Genomic DNA, 26,090 nt, shown 5'->3' with positions numbered 1-26,090 from the left:
CTCCATGAAGCTGGGCTACGGTCCCGCACACCGTTAGGCCGTCTTCCGCTCACGCCCCAACATCGTGCAGCCCGCCTCCAGTGGTGTCGCGACAGGCGTGAATGGAGCGACGAATGGAGACGTGTCGTCTTCAGCGATGAGAGTCGCTTCTGCCTTGGTGCCAATGATGGTCGTATGCGTGTTTGGCGCCGTGCAGGTGAGCGCCACAATCAGGACTGCATACGACCGAGGCACACAGGGCCAACACCCGGCATCATGGTGTGGGGAGCGATCTCCTACACTGGCCGTACACCACTGGTGATCGTCGAGGGGACACTGAATAGTGCACGGTACATCCAAACCGTCATCGAACCCATCGTTCTACCATTCCTAGACCGGCAAGGGAACTTGCTGTTCCAACAGGACAATGCACGTCCGCATGTATCCCGTGCCACCCAACGTGCTCTAGAAGGTGTAAGTCAACTACCCTGGCCAGCAAGATCTCCGGATCCGTCCCCCATTGAGCATGTTTGGGACTGGATGAAGCGTCGTCTCACGCGGTCTGCACGTCCAGCACGAACGCTGGTCCAACTGAGGCGCCAGGTGGAAATGGCATGGCAAGCCGTTCCACAGGACTACATCCAGCATCTCTACGATCGTCTCCATGGGAGAATAGCAGCCTGCATTGCTACGAAAGGTGGATATACACTGTACTAGTGCCGACATTGTGCATGTTCTGTTGCCTGTGTCTATGTGCCTGTGGTTCTGTCAGTGTGATCATGTGATGTATCTGACCCCAGGAATGTGTCAATAAAGTTTCCCCTTCCTGGGACAATGAATTCACGGTGTTCTTATTTCAATTTCCAGGAGTGTAGTTCTGGTAGGCGCATTTTTCTTAGGGGTAATTTCCTCATGGCAATAAAGAAAAATCATACAGTTTAATGAATCTAGGGACTACATATCAATGTTTATGAACTAAATTCAGTGTCTGGCATTTTTTTCTATCTGGTGAAATATTGCCAGCCCAGATGGAGGCCGCTGCTCAAAAACCAGACTATCGGTTTCGGTCCGTAATGACCATCTTCAGGTCTATAAAAGGTAGGAAAACCAATCGAAAATACTCTGATTTGTATGTATGTATGTCTTAAACCGGGTACCTAGAAATGACGGAGAGGTTTCGTCCCGCCGTAGCCCTCAGTGGTTCACAATCCCGCAACAGGCCACTGCCGTCCACCCACCCCACCGCTGCCCCACACCGAACCCAGGGTTACTGTGAGGTTCGGCCCCAGTGGACCCTCTCAGGAACGTCTCATACCAGATGAGTGTGTGGTAGAATAATTATGGTGTACGCGATTGTATAAACGGTGATGCGCAGCAAAAGCCGACACAGTGTAACTGAGGCGGAATAAGGGGAACCAACCAGCATTCACCGAGGAAAACCGCCTTAAAAACCATCAAGAGGCTGTCCGGCACACCGGACCTCGACGCCGATCCGCCGGACGCTCGGGAAACAGCGTATCAGACCGCGCGGCTAGCCGGGTGGGCATACGCTGATTTCATAAATGTACAAAAGACGAACTTAATAATTTGATGAAACTTAGCTGAGATTAAAACAAATATTATCTTAATATAATTAAGTCAAAGTGGTATCGTCAGAATATGTAAAAAAATTAGTTTGGCAACGTCGAACAGATATAATAGTGCAAATAGACCGCTGTGTCGAGAGAAGCATAAAATGAACGGTGCTTCTGTTTACAGCAAACAGGTGTTCAGCTGCGACACAAAAACCTATTTGTGATGTAGGCTTATCCGTTGTCGCTGCTATACAAGGTGAGTCACCTAACATTACCGCTGGATATATTTCGTAAACCACATCAAATTCTGACGAATCGATTCCACAGACCGAACGTGAGGAGAGGGGCTAGTGTAATTGGTTAATACAAACCATAAAAAAATGCACGGAAGTATGTTTTTTAACACAAACCTGCGTTTTTTTAATGTAACCCCGTTAGTTTTGTTAGCACATCTGAACATATAAACAAATACGTAATCAGTGCCGTTTGTTGCATTGTAAAATGTTAATTACATCCGGAAATATTGTAACCTAAAATTGACGCTTGAGTACCACTCCTCCGCTGTTCGATCGTGTGTATCGGAGAGCTCCGAATTACGTAGGGATCCAGAGGGAACGGTGATGGACCTTAGGTACAGAAGAGACTGGAACAGCACATTACGTCCACATGCTAACACCTTTTTATTGGTCTTTTTCACTGTCGCACATGTACATTACCATGAGGGGTGAGGTACACGTACACACGTGGTTTCCGTTTTCAATTACTGAGTGGAATAGAGTGTGTCCCGACATGTCAGGCCAATAGATGTTCAATGTGGTGGCCATTATTTGCTGCACACAATTGCAATCTCTGGCGTAATGAATGTCGTACACGCCGCAGTACATCTGGTGTAATGTCGCCGCAGGCTGCCACAATACGTTGTTTCATATCCTCTGGGGTTGTAGGCACATCACGGTACACATTCTCCTTTAACGTACCCCACAGAAAGAAGTCCAGAGGTGTAAGATCAGGAGAACGGGCTGGCCAATTTATGCGTCCATCGAACGTGTACCTCACCCCTCATGGTAATGTACACGTGCGTCAGTGAAAAACACCAATAAAAAGGTGTTAGCATGTGGACGTAATGTGCTGTTCCAGTCTCTTCTGTACCTAAGGTGTTGTGGGTTGGCAGGAGAGCCAACACCGGGTACTAGAGGAAGCCGAAAGGCACGCGTTTTAGCTCACGCAGGCTGGCGTGAGGTCTGGAACAGTACAAGGAAATTAGAATTTAGAAGAACGGACTTAGCTGGTGGAATACTTAACTTTAATCCATAAATGATGAGCGTCGCTCTTGACGGTACATGATTACAGTATCAATAGTAACTGGTAATGGCGCCTTGCTAGGTCGTAGCAAATGACGTAGCTGAAGGCTATGCTAACTAGCGTCTCGGCAAATGAGAGCGTATTTTGTCAGTGAACCATCGCTAGCAAAGTCGGTTGTACAACTGGGGCGAGTGCTAGGAAGTCTCTCTAGACCTGCCGTGTGCCGGCGCTCGGTCTGGAATCACTGACAGTGGCGACACGCGGGTCCGACGTATACTAACGGACAGCGGCCGATTTAAAGGCTACCACCTAGCAAGTGTGGTGTCTGGCGGTGACACCACATTCCTCCCCCGCAAATCGGCTGACGGTTGTGGCATAAGGCTTCTGCCCGCCGTGGGGAGGACCCCATGTTGACGTATGCGACGAGGTGGGGAGCCTAACAACAGGCGAGGCTGTGCCACCCGCACCCTGCCATTCGGACCGCGGGGAGCGAGGAAACGCCTGAAAACCTGCTCCAGGATGCACGCCAACATGCGGTGTATGAGCCCGCAGAGAGACAGGAGGGGCCGAAGGGTCGACATCCATCGGGCCGGGGCACCCGACGGGCAAAGACGACATATGGTCCGGAGCGGGCAAGAGTTCCATGGCGGAGGACAACTGGTCACGGGAAGCGATCGGCGGCGCGTCACCCAGGGAGGCCCCCGGCGGTTGCAGCGACGCGTCCACTGCGGGCGTCGCCGGCGGGAGAACAGGCGGTGGCGGCGGTGGCGGCGGCGCGTCGCCATGGGGCAAAATGGAAGGCAGCGTCGGTAACACCTGGGGATGAGGCGAGCCAGTAGATGGGTCCCCAGGGCGCTGACCGGACGGCACCGTCGCTGAAAGCAGACGGGGAGCGGCAGATCCCGTGCGACGACAGAGGCGCAGCTGATTGAGATGCCGACGCACCTCACCAGAGGCCCCCAAAACCAGATACATAGCTCGGCCGAGGCAGCTAAGAATGCGCCCTGCCAGCCAACGCCGTGATCCTCGATAGTGGCGGTAGTAGACAACGTCGCCTGGGGCAAAAGCAGGTGTCTTCCGCTGCACAGGGACTTGATGCGGCGGATGTACCAAAGACATCAAAGTTCGATGAGGGCGACCGTTTAGCAACTCAGCCGGCGAGCGATCATCTCGGGGCTGAGAGCGATACGACGACGAAAAGAGCAATAACTCGTCCTCCCGAGAATGCGACTCTTTCAACTTCAACATCTGTGACTTGAAAGTCCTGACCAATCGTTCAGCGGCACCGTTTGACTGTGGCGAAAACGGCGCGGACGTCAGATGTTGAATACCATTGGCCTTGCAGAATGACTGAAATTCTGCGGATATGAATTGTGGGCCATTGTCGGAAACAATAGTCTGTGGAAGACCTTCAAAGCAAAAGATAGCGGATAACGTTTGGATGGTGGCAGATGACGTCGTGAAAGACATCCGGACAACAAAAAGAAAATTACTGAATGAATCTACCACAACCAACCATCGAGCATTCCAGAATGGACCAGCAAAATCGATGTGTAAGCGTTGCCAAGGGGAAGTGTGTTTTGGCTATGCAAAGAATATCCGCGGTGGTGCTGATTGTTGTTCGGCACACACCATGCAAGAAGAGCACATATTCGTAATCGCGGCATCGATTCCGAACCAAGTACAGTGCTGACGAGCAAGTTGTTTCGTTCGCACTATACCCCAATGTCCTTGGTGGAGAAGCTGTAAGACAGAGGACTGTAACGAACGTGGGACCACGACCCTGGACTGATCATTATCAGAACGCAACAGCAAAACCCCACGTCGTACAAAAAGTCTCTCCTGGTGAGCAAAAAATCGGCGAACCAACGGATCCCCGATCCGTGACTTTGACAAGGGCCATTGCGTAGCAACAAAACGCAGAACGGTAGCAAGGACAGGGACGGCAGCTGTGGCTGTAGCTACACGACGAAAATCAATCGGAAACGATTCGACCACGTCATCGGTTTCCGAATCAATGAACATGCAAGCAAGTTCGGAGGAATGGAATGCTCTATCCGCAGCAACAGGCAAACGACAACGCATCGGCGTTTCCATGCTTAGCAGTGGACCGATACAAGATATCGTAGCGGTAGTGCGAGAGGAAAATAGACCAGCGAATGAATTTCTGCGCTGTACGTGGAGGTACAGGCTTGGTGGGATGAAAAAGCGACGTCAAAGGTTTGTGGTCGGTGATGATGGTAGAGTGACGACCATACAAGAAATCATGAAACTTTGTAACACCAAATACGAGAGCCAATGCTTCTTTCTCGATCTAAGAATAATTTCTTTGCGCAGACGAAAGCAATTTGGACGCAAAGGCAATAAGGCGATCGTGTGGACCATCTTTGTGCGCAATCACAGCACCGATCCCGAAATCCGATGCATCCACCATCAACAAAATGGGCTTCCGGGGATCGAATGGCGTAAGGCAAGTAGTGGAAAGCAATGCCGATTTCAACTGGCGAAAGGCGCGTTCGCATTCCGTCGTCTAGACGAACGGAACACCTTTACGGCGTAAGCGATGAAGCGGAGCTGAAATGGAAGAGGCGTGTGGGATATATTTATGATAATAGTTGATTTTTCCCAGCACACTCTGTAGCTGCTTCAAATTATGCGGCGAAGTCAAGTCTTGTATGGCACGGAGGTGCTCTGTACTGGGATGTATGCCTTGGACATTGAGTACATGTCCCAGATAGGGTAAGTCACGAGCAAAAAACACACATTTGTCCTTCCGCAAGCGAAGACCTATTTGTCGTAAGACCTGAAATAATATTCTGAGATTGGCTAAATGTTCTTCTTCCGTCTTTCCGGAGATCACAATATCGTCCAGATAGTTTGCTGCAGTAGGGACCGACGCACAAACAGTTTGTAGATATTGCAGAAACAATGCAGGGGCGGATGCACACCCGAATGGCAGTCGTTTGAATCGATACAAACCAAGAAGCGTGTTAACCACCAATACGCGCTGGGATTCTTCGTCCACAGGTATTTACAAGTACGCATCTGCTAGGTCCAACTTCGACAAATATTTACCCGGGCACAGTTTGTCAAAAAAATCTTCCGGGTGGGGTAAAGGAAAAGTTGTCATCACTAGTTGTGGATTGAAGTCCACACAAAGTCTCAATTTTCCGGAAGGTTTTGGCAAAATAACTAAAGGTGATGCCCAGAGAGAAGCCTGCACATGTTCAATTACACCTTGTGATTCCAAATCGTGTAATGTTTTTGCGACCTCATCACGCAATGCGTGGGGAACATAGCGCGCTCTGAAAAATTTCGGTTGCGCGTTTACTTTCAGTTCCAAATGTGCTTTATAGTTCTTAGCGCAACCGAGGTCCGGTGCAAAGAGTCTGCAAATTCTTCACATAGACGAGAAACACTGTCTGAAGGCAAAGTCTGGCTCACTGATAGGACCTGATTTACTATAGACAAGTTAAACAACTGAAATAAATCGAAACCAAACAAGTTCACTGCAGAAGAAGAACGAAGGACGTAAAATGACACAAGTTTTGTTTTTCCCTTGTATGTTGCAAGAAGGCTGCACTGTCCTAACACTGGGATCTTGTGACCTGAATAGGTAGTTAACTTAACATTTGCGGCACGCAACGGAGGTGTGCCCAGCAGTTTGTAAGTGTCTTGATTGAGCAGGGAAACTGCAGCCCCGGTATCGAGCTGGAATGGTATCACTTTGCCGTTAATGTCCAAGTCCACAAAAAGTTTATTGTCATGCTGACGACAAGAGCGACTGTCTCGTGCAACGTGAACTGACACTGATACAAAATCACTTGCGACGTGACGGGAGTTCCTGCGATGTCGACGCACACTATTTGTGGGACGAACACAGTCACTGTTAGAGAGAGTGGCACTGGGCGGAGTGGCATGAACTACATGAATTTCCATGGGCGAAGGTTCGCGAGCCTGAGTATCTTTGGTTCGATTCCGATTCCGGCGCGAAGCAAAGGGCCTGGAATGGTTTTGAGTTTCCGATCTGAGCTTTTTCTGGCAAACACTTTGAACATGTCCTTTTTTATTACAGTAAAAGCAAATAGCTTGGCGTGACGGGCAGTTCTCACGCGAATATGTGAAGTTCCATGCGGCTTTTCGCGAATATGTGAAGTTCCATGCGGCTTTTCGCGGATGATGCTGTAGTATACAGAGAAGTTGCAGCATTAGAAAATTGTAGCGAAATGCAGGAAGATCTGCAGCGGATAGGCACTTGGTGCAGGGAGTGGCAACTGACCCTTAACATAGACAAATGTAATGTATTGCGAATACATAGAAAGAAGGATCCTTTATTGTATGATTATATGATACCAGAACAAACACTGGTAGCAGTTACTTCTGTAAAATATCTGGGAGTATGCGTGCGGAACGATTTGAAGTGGAATGATCATATAAAATTAATTGTTGGTAAGGCGGGTACCAGGTTGAGATTCATTGGGAGAGTCCTTAGAAAATGTAGTCCATCAACAAAGGAGGTGGCTTACAAAACACTCGTTCGACCTATACTTGAGTATTGCTCATCAGTGTGCGATCCGTACCAGATCGGGTTGACGGAGGAGATAGAGAAGATCCGAAGGAGAGCAGTGCGATTCGTCACAGGGTTATTTGGTAACCGTGATAGCGTTACGGAGATGTTTAACAAACTCAAGTGGCAGACTCTGCAAGAGAGGCGCTCTGCATCGCGGTGTAGCTTGCTCGCCAGCTTTCGAGAGGGTGCGTTTCTGGATGAGGTATCGAATATATTGCTTCCCCCTACTTATACCTCCCGAGGAGATCACGAATGTAAAATTAGAGAGATTAGAGCGCGCACGGAGGCTTTCAGACAGTCGTTCTTCCCGCAAACCATACGCGACTGCAACAGGAAAGGGAGGTAATGACAGTGGCATGTAAAGTGCCCTCCGCCACACACCGTTGGGTGGCTTGCGGAGTATAAATGTAGATGTAGATGTAGAATGTCTAGTAGCACACCACGGGCATGATTTTAGCACTGCATTTGCTTGTTGGCGCGGTACACGTGGCTGAGAGCCTGGCGGCAGTAGCGCGGTCGGGCGCGAGGACTGTTTACTGTTCCGTGCAGCTCGCCCAGCAGGCCGGTTAACCTGACACACGGGTGGCGAAGTTTCAAATGGTTCTTGAGCAAAGTCAAGTGTGTCATGCCGATCCAATATGTCCATCACTTGTTGAAGGGAGGGATTGACTAGTTTCAAAATCTGTTCCCGTATACGAACATCAGAAACGTTCTGTGCAGTTGGATCACGTACCATAGTATCTGAATAAGGGAGTCCACATTGACACTCAAAAGCACAATCCCTAGTAAGGCCTTGCAAGGTTGCAACCCACTCCCGATTAGTCTGACCTGCCGTACGTTTTGTACGAAAGAAGGTATACCGTTTGGCAACTACATTGACTGATTCTTTGAAATATGCATCTAATGCAGACAAAATTTCGTCGTAGGAGAGAGTTGCCACGTCGCATCGGGGAAATAATTTGACTATCACACAGTACGTGTGCACCCCGACGGAGGACAATAAAAAAGGCTGCCGCTCGTTACCTTGAATTCTGTAGGCGGCGAGATGGAATCCAAATTGGCGTCGCCACTCCGTCCAGCTTTCCAGTGCAGCATCAAAAGGACGAAAAGTTGGTGCAACTGCGTGTTGTGGCTGTGTTAGCGGTGGAGCGGCGGTCGCCACATCATTTTGCATTGCACGTTGACCCTGGACGAGCTCTCCAAGGGCTTCCAATAAGGCCTGATTCTGTAAGCGATAAAATTCGGACAGTACATCTGGAGATGGTGGCGAAGCCATTAGACAAGTAAATCAGGGCAGTATAGTTACGAACGCTGTGTTGCCTCGTCGCCAATGTTGTGGGTTGGCAGGAGAGCCAACACCGGGTCCTAGAGGAAGCCGAAAGGCACGCGTTTTAGCTCACGCAGGCTGGCGTGAGGTCTGGAACAGGACAAGGAAATTAGAATTTAGAGGAACGGACTTAGCTGGTGGAATACTTAACTTTAATCCATAAATGATGAGCGTCGCTCTTGATGGTACATGACTACAGTATCAATAGTAACTGGTAATGACGTAGCTGAAGGCTATGCTAACTATCGTCTCGGCAAATGAGAGCGTATTTTGTCAGTGAACCATCGCTAGCAAAGTCGGTTGTACAACTGGGGCGAGTGCTAGGAAGTCTCTCTAGACCTGCCGTGTGCCGGCGCTCGGTCTGCAACCACTGACAGTGGCGACACGCGGGTCCGACGTATACTAACGGACAGCGGCCGATTTAAAGGCTACCACCTAGCAAGTGTGGTGTCTGGCGGTGACACCACATAAGGTCCATCACCGTTCCCTTTGGATCCCTACGTAATTCGGTGCTCTCCGATACACACGACCGAACAGCGGAGGAGTGGTACTCAAGCGTCAAATTTATGTTACAATATCTCCGGATGTAATTAACATTTTACAATGTAACAAACGGCACTGATTACGTATTTGTTTATATGTTTAGATGTGCTTACAAAACTAACGGGGTTCCATTTAAAAAAACGTAGGTTTGTGTTAAAAAACATACTTCCGTGCATTCTTTAATGGTATGTATTAACCAACTACACTAGCCCGTCTCCTCACGTTCAGTCTGTGGAATCGATTCGTCAGTATTTGATGTGGTTTACGAAATATATCCAGCGGTAATGTTAGGTGACTCACACTGTATATGTATTAGACAAACATGTATGTATAATTTAGTTGGGTTAAAATAGGTTAAAAATTATTCTAGAACTGAAATACATGAAAATTGTTTCAGTAATACAATGAAATACATGAAAAACCATCAGTGTCATTATTTTTTTTAGTTACTAAAAAGGAAATTGGTGGGTGAGAATATGTGGTGCCGAAAAACTGCGGTGGTAACTCTAGGTAACACTAATAATACACCCACGTATCAAGTTTAATGAGGTATTAAAACTGCATAAAGTAATATAACAGATAATAAAAAGAGAGTCGATCGAACAAAAGTTAAGGCTTGAGGAATTTAATCAGCAACCTCTGTAGGAGTAGCCTCGGAATGCGGCATAGGCAAGTGCTGACCGTAGGAAGACTACCTCCAGGGCCTCTCATAATTTAAACAATGAAATTTTACACTTCCTTGATCACGTTCGTTATCCACGGCTATATGTCAACTCTTAAAGCAGTATAAAAAACTGTATGAATTTCGTCACGGTTACATATTCTGTCTTAACATCAACACTGCACTGTAGCACTGGATACTGTATGTTCCACCCGGAAACTGTTGACGTGAGTTCAGTTTAGCCGACGCTTATTACTTAAGCATGTGGTTACGTTGACCACCAAACTCCCATTTTTTATGCATTCATTAGGGAGTTTGAACGCAACTCAAAGCCGACTGGTAGCTTGCTCACATACAAATTTTCGGAGTTTCAGGAATCACTGTGGTGGTTTTAACAGATAGTGAACACGCGAGAGATTTACATGCATGCATCCCATTAACTCATTGAAAGTTACATATACAGTCTATGGCAGACCTCGCAAATAATTAAGTTCGAATTGGAAGGACACAGGAGCAGGGCCATGGAGAAACCAACTTAAGATGATGGGACCAGCATGGCAACCGAACCTCTCCCAAGCAGGGTACAAGTGTCGGAACCCTGTCAGTAAGCAGACACTTTTCTGAAGCGAACTGTGTTGTACGACATACATCTATAGGTTCTACTTCAGCCTAGGTAGTTAACTTGTAACTCCTCAAAATCGTATGTTTGGTGCAGAAAATAATCAAATCTCTGGAGAGTTTTCTCTTTAACCAGACATTATGCGGAGAACGATAGATCCCGAAACTTTGATTACATTTTTTTTCAGAATTACAAATGTACTTTAGTGAACCAACTTCCTGTAAAAAGTATAAAACGGAGCGGGTAGTAAAGACGAATGCTCATACACTCCTGGAAATTGAAATAAGAACACCGTGAATTCATTGTCCCAGGAAGGGGAAACTTTATTGACACATTCCTGGGGTCAGATACATCACATGATCACACTGACAGAACCACAGGCACATAGACACAGGCAACAGAGCATGCACAATGTCGGCACTAGTACAGTGTATATCCACCTTTCGCAGCAATGCAGGCTGCTATTCTCCCATGGAGACGATCGTAGAGATGCTGGATGTAGTCCTGTGGAACGGCTTGCCATGCCATTTCCACCTGGCGCCTCAGTTGGACCTGCGTTCGTGCTGGACGTGCAGACCGCGTGAGACGACGCTTCATCCAGTCCCAAACATGCTCAATTGGGGACAGATCCGGAGATCTTGCTGGCCAGGGTAGTTGACTTACACCTTCTAGAGCACGTTGGGTGGCACGGGATAGATGCGGACGTGCATTGTCCTGTTGGAACAGCAAGTTCCCTTGCCGGTCTAGGAATGGTAGAACGATGGGTTCGATGACGGTTTGGATGTACCGTGCACTATTCAGTGTCCCCTCGACGATCACCAGTGGTGTACGGCCAGTGTAGGAGATCGCTCCCCACACCATGATGCCGGGTGTTGGCCCTGTGTGCCTCGGTCGTATGCAGTCCTGATTGTGGTGCTCACCTGCACGGCGCCAAACACGCATACGACCATCATTGGCACCAAGGCAGAAGCGACTCTCATCGCTGAAGACGACACGTCTCCATTCGTCCCTCCATTCACGCCTGTCGCGACACCACTGGAGGCGGGCTGCACGATGTTGGGACGTAAGCGGAAGACGGCCTAACGGAGTGCGGGACCGTAGCCCAGCTTCATGGAGACGGTTGCGAATGGTCCTCGCCGATACCCCAGGAGCAACAGTGTCCCTAATTTGCTGGGAAGTGGCGGTGCGGTCCCCTACGGCACTGCGTAGGATCCTACGGTCTTGGCGTGCATCCGTGCGTCGCTGCGGTCCGGTCCCAGGTCGACGGGCACGTGCACCTTCCGCCGACCACTGGCGACAACATCGATGTATTGTGGAGACCTCACGCCCCACGTGTTGAGCAATTCGGCGGTACGTCCATCCGGCCTCCCGCATGCCCACTATACGCCCTCGCTCAAAGTCCGTCAACTGCACATACGGTTCACGTCCACGCTGTCGCGGCATGCTACCAGTGTTAAAGACTGCGATGGAGCTCCGTATGCCACGGCAAACTGGCTGACACTGACGGCGGCGGTGCAAAAATGCTGCGCAGCTAGCGCCATTCGACGGCCAACACCGCGGTTCCTGGTGTGTCCGCTGTGCCGTGCGTGTGATCATTGCTTGTACAGCCCTCTCGCAGTGTCCGGAGCAAGTATGGTGGGTCTGACACACCGGTGTCAATGTGTTCTTTTTTCCCATTTCCAGGAGTGTAGTAATGTATAAGGCAGATGGTTTTACATTTTAACAGATTTTATTGACCCAGAAACTGTGGATAACAGAAGCATGACAAGAGACAATATGCATGTAACTGACTCACGCAAGAGCGTGCTACATCACGAACTGCGAAACCAAGTTATTACACAGGAGGCTTTAGTAAACCTGTCGACGTTCTACAAAGCATTATTTGTTAAGAGCAGAAAACTGAGTTTGTCAGCGAGACACAATGAGAAATGTCGGAGACATTCGTCCTCAGATCTTCAAACAAAAATTGAATACTGAATACTAAATTCATCACGGAACAAATGTAATAAGTATTCCATTGTTATGTTTTATGAATTTCACCTATCACATAATTCTTCCTTCCAAATGCTAAAAAACGATATCATCAAAATGAGTAAGGTAAATCAGTCCAGAGGACCTGTTGCGTAACTCGAATAGGTTAATATTATTTTCTGTGACGTACCATATTTTATCAACGGCTGTGTGAATAATCACAGTCTTGACGTCACTCAGAATTGGATTGAGGAGTTCCTAGATAACAGGACGCAGCATGTTATTCTCAATGGAGAGAAGTCTTCCGAAGTAAGAGTGATTTCAGGTGTGCCGCAGGGGAGTGTCATACGACCGTTGCTATTCACAATATACATAAATGGCCTGGTGGATGACATCGGAAGTTCACTGAGGCTTTTTGCAGATGATGCTGTGGTGTACCGAGAGGTTGTAACAATGGAAAATTGTACTGAAATGCAGGAGGATCTGCAGCGAATTGACGCATGGTGCAGGGAATGGCAATTGAATCTCAATGTAGACAAGTGTAATGTGCTGCGAATATACAGAAAGATAGATCCTTTATCATTTAGCTACAAAATAGCAGGTCAGCAACTGGAAGCAGTTAATACCATAAAGTATCTGGGAGTACGCATTAGGAGTGATTTAAAATGGAATGATCATATAATGTTGATCGTCGGTAAAGCAGATGCCAGACTGAGATTCATTGGAAGAATTCTAAGGAAATGCAATCCGAAAACAAAGGAAGTAGGTTACAGTACGCTTGTTCGCCCACTGCTTGATTACTGCTCAGCAGTGTGGGATCCGTACCAGATAGGGTTGATAGAAGAGATAGAGAAGATCCAACGGAGAGCAGCGCGCTTCGTTACAGGATCATTTAGTAATCGCGAAAGCGTTACGGAGATGATAGATAAACTCCAGTGGAAGACTCTGCAAGAGAGACGCTCAGTAGTTCGGTATGGGCTTTTGTTGAAGTTTCGAGAACATACCTTCACCGAAGAGTCAAGCAGTATATTGCTCCCTCCTACGTATATCTCGCGAAGAGACCATGAGGATAAAATCAGAGAGATTAGAGCCCACACGGAGGCATACCGACAATCCTTCTTTCCACGAACAATACGAGACTGGAATAGAAGGGAGAACAGATAGAGGTACTGAAGGTACCCTCCGCCACACACCGTCAGGTGGCTTGCGGAGTATGGATGTAGATGTAGATGTAGAACTGCCACTTACGAGGGGACTTCAAAAACTAGACTAACGTCCAAATAGGCCTTGAAGGCCGAACAGTACCGACCTGCGGCCGTGTCGTCCTCAGCCCTCAGGCGTCATTGGCTGCAGATATGGAGGGGCATGTGGTCAGCACATCGGTTTCCTGGCCGTTGTCATTTTTCGTGACATGGTCCGTCACTTCTTAGTCAAGTAGCTCCTCAATTGGCTTCACAAAGGATCAGTGCACCCCGCTGCGCTCGGCAGACCGGACGGTCATCCATCCAAGCGCGACAGCACTTCACTTCGGTGATTTTACGGGAATCGGTGTTACCACTGCGGCAAGGCCATTGGCATTTCAAAAATTAAGTTACACATTGTTTCGGCAGGCCATGTAACTTTTACTGAATCCTGCACTAAGCTTCAAAGTGAGACGAATACAAGTCTAAACAACGGTCGGAAAGTTATATCGATGGTTCAGTTCTTCGACGAGACGCATCCGTTCCCTTGTCACCGAGGTATTCGGGAACCGCTGTGTGAACGTCCTCATCGTCGGAAGACCTGCAATTGCTGTGAATCAGTTCGTCAATTGCCTGGGTATCATCGCCTTTGATTGATGTCGGTGGCCTTCCTTCCCGATCAGCATCACCTACATGTGTGCGGCCTTGGTCAAATTGTTGGCAACATTTCACTACGAATGGACACTGCATTTAGTGCATCACCGTGAATCTTCTTGCTATTTAGATTTTTCGTCCGCAAGGATCTCATTGTTTCACGTACTCATGTTTGGGGTACGTCTTCATTTGCCGCGCCATTTGACTACCACATTGTAATGCACTTCTTACACGTACCGCAGCAGAATCGTCTCTGCAGGAGATCGAGAATATGTACTCTCATCCGGCAAAGCACCACTGTCATTACGGAATGGTCTTTCCGTGCGACGACGTGTGTTACTCACTTTTTGAGGTCTGCTCGCATACAGCTATTTTCTTCTTCTTCTGAAAAAAAAAACTCTCCGCTACTAATTACCTCAAATGTAGTAACCATTATAACACCTTTTTATTTTGATGGCTAGATGCGTTTTACCGTTTCAGTGTATTCAAGCTTCAAGACAAGTATACCATTTCTGGGTATTGGTAGCAACATGTTCTAAAATTTATCATGGATAACTTTTCATCATGAACGAAAGATATGTGTTTTGATATGACCTAATAGTGATGCCACAAAGATGTAAGTCGTATAGTTGCGTATTGTTTGTCTTCCCCCACCAGTCAAGTAGCAGAAGGAACTTGTTCTCCTACACGTAGTGATTCATCACATAAGTCAATTTTTTTGTGTAAGGCTGTTTCAAGTTTCCCGATTCTGACGAGGTAATGCTAGTATTTCTATATTTTGCCACGAAGTCATTCACCGTTTTCTGAATCCGCGGGTCCAAAGGACCGGTAATATCATGTAGACATACGCGGAGTGTTGGCAACAATTTCCAAGGAAGACTTACAACATATTGCGCTGTGTAAGATATGATTACTATGTTCATATATCGGTTCATTTGCAATGTAATGTAAAAAATTGAAAATAAAAAAAGTTTCGATATAGGGACCGGATCCCACGACCCTCCGACAACCGTTCTGTATCCTTTCCGCTGCTAGGATTCGGAAAAAGGAGTGAGTAGCTAATATTTTGAACTCGATACCACGTCCGGAAACGTACCATTTACGTACTACAACCGTTTGATAACATGTTGGTGACGCGAACACTTTTAAAAGTAGTTGATTAAGCGTGATCCAGTACATCACTTGTTTTACGGTTCCACTCATCAATAGCCAAAGGAATTGCTCCTGTACTTGTTGCCGGGTTCTCTTCAACGTGATGCAGTACGGCCTCTTCTAATTCTGGAGCACGGCATCTCCTTGGAGCACCAGTCACGTCTGCTGACGGCGAAGGTACCCTTTCTGGAAGCCGTTGCGTAATTGTGGTGAAACGGGTCTGCAATGGAGTCGGACGTTGTGGAGAACGATCTTGATAAAGGCGACGAGCAGGTCTTGCATCACCGTGAGCCTCACCATTCAGGAGGATCATGTCGGTGTACTCTGCAAACGCGTAATCAATCCGGTCACGGGTTCCTATTCAAAATATTACGTACTCACTGCCCTATACAAGTCGTAGAAGTTTGTAGTGGAATTTCCGAACACCCTGTATACGAAGTGCTCGTACAGGCCTTATGATCCCTCCCTGGGAACTTATTTCCGGCTCAGATTTTCCTTTGCCTTTCCTTATCATGTCTTTAGTGAAAATATTAATAAATGCAGTAGACTGAACATTAGTTTAGTTTATTTGCAGTGCAGGTAACAAATTGAAAATGAAAAAACAGTACCATATAGGGGCTCGACCCCACCTATTTCCACATACCGTTCTCTACGCTTCACACTGCGCCAACCGCTGTCCGGAATCTACGCTAATATAAACAGTTGATACATGGCCCGAGCCGCGTCAGAAATGCTGTTTTCTCTAAACTCTCGGCAACCTGGAGCTCCCACTTCCGTCACTTTCATTTTTACCAAGCCCTTCGTACACCATACATTCTAATGAAATCGGTTATGAGGAGCAGGCATGCTCCCCTGGTCAGTCTGACAGGCAAACCTACCCAAAGGATACACTTTGATTTTGAGCGGTTTCGAATTTGTTGTAGCGTAGAGCAAAATAAGAGACAACATATTTTTTATAACTTCCCATACGGCCGTTAAGGGGCTGAAACACCCACTTGAAAAAATTTCCAATAGAAGGTCTATTGCTTTTAATGTACGTTAAAACGGTGCACCAATATTTGTCCAAATAGCCATTTTCTGTGAGTTCACCGCCCCCCACTATTTTGTTTCTCATTTCGACATTTGACAAGAAGCAAAACGTATAGCATCGTTAATACCAAATTCAGTCATACATGGTGAAGTGGTGATCCAAAGACGCATTTGGCAGACGTCAGCCAGAAATATCTCCACATCTCTGCTCGTATATATCCACTTCAATTTCCTTTGTTATGTTGGATTGGTCACTAAGTATTTTCCAGATAAATGTATTCTAAATGTATACTCCACATATTTCGTCCTATACATATTTTTTCTTTTAACTTAGTTTATATTTTAATCTTGTGTTTTATTTGTGTTTCCTTTTTACATTTTACGTATTATTTTCCAGTTGTAACATTTTCAGATTTGATTATTTTATTTTTACGTTATTGTAGCAACCTTGAAATATTGTAGAATTGCTTGGGCCAAAAAGACCTGAATGTACTTCGATTTTGCGCAACGAGCACAGGGAATTTCGAAAAAAAATGACGATTTCGACAGATCTGGGTGCACCGTTGTAACGTACATTAGAAACGATAGAACTTCTATTTGAATTTTTTTTTCATCTGTTACCCTTTCAACGGTATTCGTTCAGAAACATTTAACTCAGGTATTTTCGAGGGGATGTTTCACCCCCTTAACGGCTGAGTGAGGTATTCACCTGACTTCTGGAGACATTGCAAAGAAGACATTTATCTTTCTTAACTACATAGAAGTCTACCGATCTTTCTGGAAATTTTGCCGCTTTATGGCAGATAATCGATCCATGGTTTTCTGTTTCTTTCTCAGTTTCAACCACTTCGTCCGAAATTGTTGATTTTGACTGCAGTGCTGGCTCAGTTTGTCGACCCGATTACCCATTCCTATTCATAGGCGAACACTTCTTAGGTGAGGCTCTTCATTTTAGATAAAACTTGACAGTCTGGTTGCAGCCCAGGCAGCACACGAGTAAGAAGTAGGGAACGAACAGTTCGCCTGGAATGCGTATGCGCACTATTAATGAACCACGTCGGGAAAAACTGAAATATCGCATGACTAAAAAGCATTTTAAAGAATGAAAGCTGTGCATATAGAGAACATACAAGCTTGCAGCCTTTCAGACTTACCTTTTCTGTTCCTTTTTGGGGATCCAGCTACAGAAAAGAGCCGTAATAGTACAACTAAATGTAGTAGTCGAGCTAGTACTAAAACTATTTGAAAACTGGTTATCTTTGTTGCACTAAGGGAGTATGCCTATCAATCTGTTGTGCACATCAGGGAAAAAATTAATATCTCGCTAATCGTGCTATACATAATCATGGAACCACAGCCAGTTTGAATTTACACTGAGGTGGCAAAATTCATGGTATACCTCGTAACATCGTGTCGGGGGGACCTCTTTTTTCGCAGCATGGTGCAGCAGCTCAGTATTGCATTTACTCAACAAGTCGTTGGAATCCCCCTGCAGAAACACTGATCCATGCTGCCTCTATAGCCGTCCGTAACTGCGAAAGTGTTTCAGGATTTTGTGCACGAACTGAACTCTCGATTATGTCCCATAACTGTTCAATGGGATTCATGTCGAGCGATTTGGCTGGTCAAATCTTTCGCTCGGATTGTTCAGAACATTCTTCAAACCAATCGTGAACAATTGTGGCCCAGTGACATGAAATAGCTGTTTGGGAACATGGCTGCAAGGCTGCAAATGGTCTTCGAGTAGCCGAACATGATCATTTCCAGTTAGCGATCGGCTGAGTTAGGCCAGAGGACCCAGTCCATTCCATGCAACTACAGTTCGCACCATAATGGAGACACCACCAGTACCTTGCTGACAGCTGGGGTCCGTGGCTTCGTGGGATCTGTACCACACTCCAACCCTATCATCAGCTCTTACCAACTGAAATCGGAACTCATCTGACCAGACTACGGTTTTCCAGTCGTTCAGGTTCCAACCGATACGCTCACTTGCCCAGGAGAGGCGCTGCAGGCAATCTCGTGCTATTAGAAAGACACTCATGTCGGTCGTCTGCTTCCATAGTCCATTAACGCCAAATTTCGCCGCACTGTCCTTAAGGATACGTCCGCCATACGTCCCACATTGGTTTCTACGATTATTTCACGTTGTGTTGCTTGTCTCTTAGCATTACGCAAACGACACTGCTGTCAGTCGTTAAGTGAAGACCGTCAGCCACTACGTTGTCCGTGATGTGTGGTAATGCCAAAAATTTGGTACTCCCGGCATACTCCTGACACTGTGGAACTCGGAACATTGAATTCCCTAAAGATTTCAGAAATGGAATTTCTCGAATTGTGCTGCCATAATCACGTCGGAATCCTTTTCACATGAATCACCTGAGTACAAATGACAGATCCGCCAATGCGTTGCCCTTTTATACATTGTGTTCGCGATACTACTTCAGTTTGTATATGTGTCTATCGCTATCCCATGACTTTCGTCACTTCACTTTATTTACCAACGGAAACAAAGAAAAACTCAGAACAGTACTTTTTATCAGGGAATAAAGCTGTATAGGAAGTTCCCCAAGGAAATGAAAAAGATTACTAAACTACGTCTTTTTAAAGAGGCAGGTAAATGTACTTCATAAGTAATGCATACTTCATGACTAAATATTACTTAGACTCAGAATAATGGTTAACAACGAAAGGTGATAGCTGCAACACCATGCCGCATTACAATTCATTATCACGATGAATTGCTTTTATAAGAAAATCATGTGCTAAGATCTATAATGAGTGATAGTCACGTCACGTCATTCTCCTGAGCTCAACATGTCACTAGTAAAAGAAGGATGTTGACTCACTTTTTCAGATAGACCGAAGGGAGGACATGAAGACGTGTATCGGGCATGGCAGCATGTTTAGGGGCCTAGAGATTGTTTTCTTTACAGACTGAAGGGAGTGCAAGAGGCAAAGCATGATGTTGGTGGTACTGCATTCAAATGGCTCTGAGCACTATGGGACTTAACTGCTGTGGTCATCAGTCCCCTAGAACTTAGAACTACTTAAACCTAACTAACCTAAGGACATCACACACATCCATGCCCGAGGCAGGATTCGAACCTGCGACCGTAGCGGTCACGGGTTCCAGACTGTAGCGCCTAGAACCGCACGGCCACTCCGGCCGGCGGTGGTCCTGGGCTCACCAGCGTCTGTGTGCAGGGATAAATAGTAATTATCGTGTGCAAATAGTGCAAAATGACAGAAACTTTATAACCGGGGGGACCAATAAAAAGATGAAGTGTGCAGCTGTTAAGACACCGACCTCGTATTCATAAGAATGGAGTTTGTTCTGTACAGCGATCCTGGTTCATATTTTCCGTTGTTTTGCGAAATCGTATCATACAATGCAAGAACGATTCTGCCAGCAAGGTCACGGGCAGCCACCTGTCCTGTCCTGGTGAAACCGTACCTGTGTACAATGATGAGCAAAACTTAAAGACGAAAGTAGATTTGGGATGATGTCACTGCCAAGCAGCATAGTTCGATGCAACTTGGACCATACATAAAAAGAGCTGCTAGAGTAAAGCACAGAAGGCGTCTGTAGAAACGTACAACAAGATGAACAGAAATGACATTTTCTTCAAAGACAATAATCACACCGAAGTCACGCCGATTTATGATGGTCGCCCGGACATTAAAAAAAGGTGGGAAACGGTTCTCGATATAGCGTGTGATAACCACGGACGGCAATGCATACTCTGCAACGTGCTCCCACGCTGGCGGCAGACTGATAACGAGTTCTTGAGGTAGAGGGTTCCATTCCTTTATCAGCACTATTGAGAACTGCTGGATGGTCATTGGTGCATGTGGGTGTGCCGTAGTACATCTCCCCAATACAGGCCACACTTGTTCGATGCGATTTAACTCGGAGGAACTTTCAAGCAAGTCCATTTGCCGACCGAATATACTCTCGTTCCAAGAGTTACTCCACCTGAGCAGGTCGATGCCGCCGCGCATCGTCATTCATCCAAATGAAGTCACGGACGAATGCTCACGTGGAAAGACGCATGTGGAGCACAGTGTCAAAATAACGTCGACCTGTGAGTGTATCGTATTAAAAAATGTGGAGCTAAAATGGTTCAAATGGCTCTGAGCACTATGGGACTCAACTTCTGAGGTCATCAGTCCCCTATAACTTAGAACTACTTAAACCTAACTAACCTAAGGACTTCACACACAGCCATGCTCGAGGCAGGTTTCGAACCTGCGACGGTAACGATCGCGTGGTTCCAGACTGTAGCGCCTAGAACCGCTCGGCCAATCAGGCCGGCAAAAATGTGGAGCTCAGAAGGCCGTTCGACATCATGTCCCCCCCCCCCCCCCACGCCACAACGCCTGTACCATCAAAATGATCAAGTTCGACAATGTTCCTAGGTGCCTTACGTGTCCCCAACTCTCGCCACATGAGAGAATGGAAGGATATTCGGTGAATGGACTTGCCTGCCCCTTCCCCCGACTTAAATCTCATAGAGCACGCGCTGGATGTTTTGAGTAGGCGTATTTCAGCACGTCCATTGTACCAACAATCATGCAGCAGTTGTCAATCGCACTGCTGAAGGAATGGAACGCCGCACCACAACAACTCCGTACCAGCTTTTGGACAGACAGTATGGGAGCACGTTGCAGAGCATGCATTTCCGTCTGTGGTAATCACATAAGAGTGACCCGCCATTTGTCATGTCCAGTGGACCATCACAGATTTGTTCAAACCAATCGCGAACAGTTGTAGCCCAGTGGCAAGCCGCATTGTCATCCATAGGAAATCCATTGTTGTTTAGAAACATGACGTGCACTAATGGTTCCAAATGGTCTCCAAGTGGCCGAACATCCAGAGTACACAGTCCATTACATGTAAACACAGCCACCACCAGCTTGCACAGTGCCTTGCTGACAACTTAGCTCCGTGGCTTCGTGGGTTTTGCGCCACACTCGAACCCTACCATCACCTCTAACCAACTGAAATCGGGACTCGTGTGAACAGGCCAAGGTTTTCTAGTCGTCTACGGTTCAACCGATACGGTTACGAGCCCAGGAGAGGTGCTGCAGGCGTCGTGCTGTTAGCAAGGCCACTCTCGTCGGTCTGCTGCCGTAGCCCATTAACACCAAATTTCGCCGCACTGCCCTAACGGACACGTTCGTCATATGTCCCACATTGATTTCTGTAGTTATTTCACGCAGTGTTGCTTGTCTGTTAGCTCTGATATCTCTAGGTAAACACAGCTGCTCTTGGACGCCAAGTGAAGGCCTTCGGCCACTGCGTTGTCCGTAGTGAGTGGTAATACCTAAAATGTGATATTCTCGACACACTGTTGACACTGTGGATGGTGGAATATTGAATTTTTTAACGATTTCCGAAACAGAATGTCCTTGTTAATTCCCGTCGCGTTTCTATAATCACCTTACCTCATTTATCACCTGAGCTCAAACGACACCTTCGCCAGTACACTGCCCTTTCATACCATGTGCACGTGGTAACCACCGACATCTGTATATGTCCATATCGCTATCCCTTAACTTTTGTCCCCTCAGTTTATATCATTGTGTTTTGATACCTGGTTGAATAAATAAATCATTCCTCGTGAACGCTTTCTACTAACAGCCCAGCATCCATTTATTCGCCTTTTCTTACCTGTTGCTAAAGTGTCTAAAATTAAATAAATTCTTGTTCCGTTATTTCTTTATTTTTACCGTTACTATTTTTGCAGTATTATTTTCATCCCATACATTTCATAGATTCGTGTTTTTCCTGTTTTTCTCCTTTCGACGGATTCTATAGGTCGAAGCTTCCCAGCCGAATGAATATAAAATAAATAGCTGTCGAAAGCTGTTCTCAAAGAGGGTATTACTTAAGAGGAGGGACGTATGTTGCAGGTTTACACGATCTTGATACGGCTGCCACCGGACTCGGCGAGCTGCGACTCGACGGCGGACCAGCCGTCCATCAAGATGATCGCGGACGACGGCAGCGGCGCGGCGGCGGCGGCGGCGGCGAGCGGCCTGGGCGGCGCGGGGGCGGCCGGCGCGCCGGGGGCGGCGGGGGCGGGCGCCGGGGCGGCGGCGGCGGCGACGCTGACGCCGCTGCGGGGGCGGGCGGCGGCGGCGCGCGCCGACAGCGGCGACTACTCGCTGAGCCTGCACCCCGCAGGGGCGCCCACGGCCTTCCCGTCGCCCGCGGCGGCGCGCCGCCCCTCTCACATGCCCGACATTCGCATTCCGCTCAACGCCAAGATCATCCCCAAGCAGCTGGCGCCCGGCTCCAAGGCGCTGCTCGCTAACGCCGGCCCCAAGCTGCAGCAGCACCCCAAGAAGAAGAAGAAGACGCAGGAGAAGAAGGCCGACAAGAAGGCGGCGAAGACGCTCTCCGCCATCCTGCTCACCTTCATCATCACGTGGACGCCGTACAACATTCTAGTCCTGCTCAAGCCTCTGACCGCTTGCACCGGGTGTATACCGGAAGAATTGTGGGATTTTTTCTACTACTTGTGTTACATCAACAGCACCATCAACCCCGTGTGCTACGCTCTCTGCAACGCGTCCTTCCGGCGCACCTACGTCCGTATTCTGACGTGTAAATGGCACAACCGCAACCGGTGCGCAATGAATCGCGGATTCTACAACTGATAGGAGCCGAACAGGGAGGCGCTCCAGATGCGCACTCCCGTTACCAACAGACATTTTCCGTGAAGGCGTCGGCCGTGTGATCTGTTCCCACCGAGACGGATAATAAGAGTGGAGAACGCCTCCGACTTACCCACTCGCTCGTATTATCTGCGAATGGTTTTCATTGAGCAGTTACCGAAAGTGACACCAATTATCTTAGTACGACCAAATTGTACGCTGCGGAAGTTACACCGTGTCACACAAATGCGCATACGGACAAACTCCTGTGACGCGGAAGCACGGTCGTGGTACATGTCTGAAGGGAGCTGGTCATCAGAAACGCTTTCTGCAGTAGTTGCATATTAGAAGTGTGGTATTTTATCCGGACATTCGCAGAATAGTAAAAGGAGCGCTCCACATACCTACAGACCCTACGTAAAAAAAAAAATCCTTTGTACGTTCTGTGTTGTTTGAATTTCGATCCGATCAACTTTAGATATTACCGCTCGTCATCTGCCTTGTCGTGGTTAAGACAATACTTTTAGATTTAGACTCAACGTAGTACGTCGAATTTTTGTAACAAATCTAACGATGGCAAAACTATGTATTGAACATAACGATAGAGCTCTTTTAGCACACTCTGCGAGATCAGTAAGCTCAGCTTACGAACGTTGAAAATCTGATCCTTGTGAAATCGTTTTACAAAACGTGTTTCAAGTAGATACGAATATTATTTCAGCGCAGTAAGTGATGCACCGTACATATACATGTTTTAGACTGCAAATGAAAAAATCCTATTCGAGACAATAGAATACCATACTTCTACTGCGAAATTAAAACACCAGTCTATCCAGTCAGATCTTCTCCCCACGAAGTTATAATTTTCGAAAAGTGCAGTTCATTGTTGTAATTTCATTTTCAACAGATTTTAGCCCTGTAGCTTAGTGCTTACCTCTAAACCAGTTTACTGAATTTGTGCTAAATACATCGAGTAATTTTTTAAATTAAAAATGCGCTATTATTTTCTAATATAAAATCGATGACTGTACTGTGACCGGAGATTTTCTCCTGAACGATGTGTATTGTGTATTGATAACCCATACTTCAAGATTGCAGCACACAATGCGAATATTGGTATGTTGTTATTATTAATGTAGTCTAACATTGTGGATGCAATAATGTGGACTCATTTACGTTTACCAATGTGAAGAGAAAATCTGTGCATTAATAAACCGAGTTGAACAGAGTGTTTGCGAAGTGAATTGCGAGTAAAGACACTGGTGTGTGAGACAGTTTCCTTGTCCTTCTTTTTGACAAGACGTTAGGAGATATTTCCCTCCCATAAACACAAACGAAACACAGCTTTAATAAACAATTGTCAGACTGAGATATCTCAACAGATTCTGTGTGTCCATCACTAAGGGATTCACTGAAACAATTTTTTTTATTGAAATTCTTGTTTATTTTTCAATAATTCAGTCATTACGGAGAAATGTCCCGTATGAGCTTCCACTCAGTTTTGGCGTGTCTTATTTATTAACAAAGCTTTAGATGTGAACATTGTCTTATATTTACAGACTTTAATATACTAAAACCTGGAAGATAAAGATCGATTTACAAACAAAGAATTTTGAATGTGTATACATGTGCCTCTTATTATGTAGGAGAGCCTGTTGATGTCAAAGGTAGGCATGCTTTCTTGGTGGTCTGAATATGAAATACATAGTAAATGTTCCCAGCTGTTTTAAAATTCATTTATTAATCAAATTTTAGAAAAAAAGGTCATTGATATGTAATAGGGTAACTCAAAAGTTACAAGCTGTTAACAATTGATGTATTATGATTTACTTTAAAATTGTTCTAAAGTAATTCAGACCAGTGTGTGAGCCATTTTGCTGTGTACAAGTGATATAAGCAACAAATTAAGTCTTCAAAAGCATGACGGGTCATATTAATAATATATAGCATTTATGATACAATATAAAGTGACATATATAGATGTAAACTGGTATATGTCTAATAAATCATGTGAAAATAAGGAAATTGTACAGAACTAATGTGACCATGATCAAAATTCCTGTAATTATATGAAAATATATTTAAAAAATAGAAAAGTATGTGCATATATCAAATACCATACGAATTACCCCATAAAATTTCATTCTTACGTTTACAAAGATTCCTGAATAAAGGTACTAACATGGTGATTAGAGCATATGCACATCACCAAATTAGACACGAAATTAAACAGCCACAGAACCATAACCACACAAAACCTTATATGAAAAAGTTAACAAGTATTCTTATTCAGTATTTTTCACCATCAGTCAAATGGGTACTTCTAGATGTTGTGGTATTAAAAACTATCTAAACTCTTTTACTGGAACATTGAAGAAACAGTCTTAGATTGAGAAGTGTGAATTAATACTCACCTATAACAGTTCGATAAACTTTGGCTAAACATGTGCACAGATGTATTCAGTGGTTGCATTTGTAACATCCCATGAACAATTTCCTTACTTTTGAGCATGTTTATATTTTGGCTAGAATTAAATTGGATGTGTCTTATAACATAGGTGTTCCTCATAATCATAAAACATTAACATAATGCCCATGTCATGAAGGGGTGCATGCCTGAGTGTCAGTAAGTACAGGTTGTAAACATATGTTGAAGTACTGTAAAGAAAATCTGAATATATACATATTATGATCCAATGCCCTGCATAATATAAGGACCACACGTCATTGATATGCAGACCTGAAGGATTTTTGTAATATTACTTTCAGTATCATAATAATGTCATTGTAATTTACATTGTCTTTCATATGTCATAACCAATAAATTCATGATGTTTTCAGACATTTGTAATATATATTTAT

General features: G+C 45.9%; 1 protein-coding gene across 1 annotated transcript in view; it reads left to right on the top strand.

The window, feature by feature from the left end:
• Nucleotides 1-23,444, top strand: part of LOC126183910 (muscarinic acetylcholine receptor DM1-like) — a 603,207-nt gene extending 579,763 nt beyond the window's left edge. Inside the window, exons 5-6 of the mRNA XM_049926254.1 lie at nt 22,482-22,570; nt 22,658-23,444. Of these exons, the coding sequence (XP_049782211.1) occupies nt 22,482-22,570; nt 22,658-23,231 (663 nt within the window). The 3' untranslated portion in view covers nt 23,232-23,444. The remainder of the gene's footprint in view (nt 1-22,481; nt 22,571-22,657) is intronic.
• The last annotated feature ends 2,646 nt before the right edge of the window (nt 23,445-26,090 follow it).

The sequence above is a fragment of the Schistocerca cancellata genome, chromosome 4 (assembly GCF_023864275.1).
Source record: "Schistocerca cancellata isolate TAMUIC-IGC-003103 chromosome 4, iqSchCanc2.1, whole genome shotgun sequence".
In the NCBI taxonomy this organism is placed as follows: Eukaryota; Metazoa; Arthropoda; class Insecta; order Orthoptera; family Acrididae; genus Schistocerca; species Schistocerca cancellata.
The sequence above is the reverse complement of the archived record's forward strand: the minus strand, read 5'-3'. Positions and strand labels throughout refer to the sequence as shown.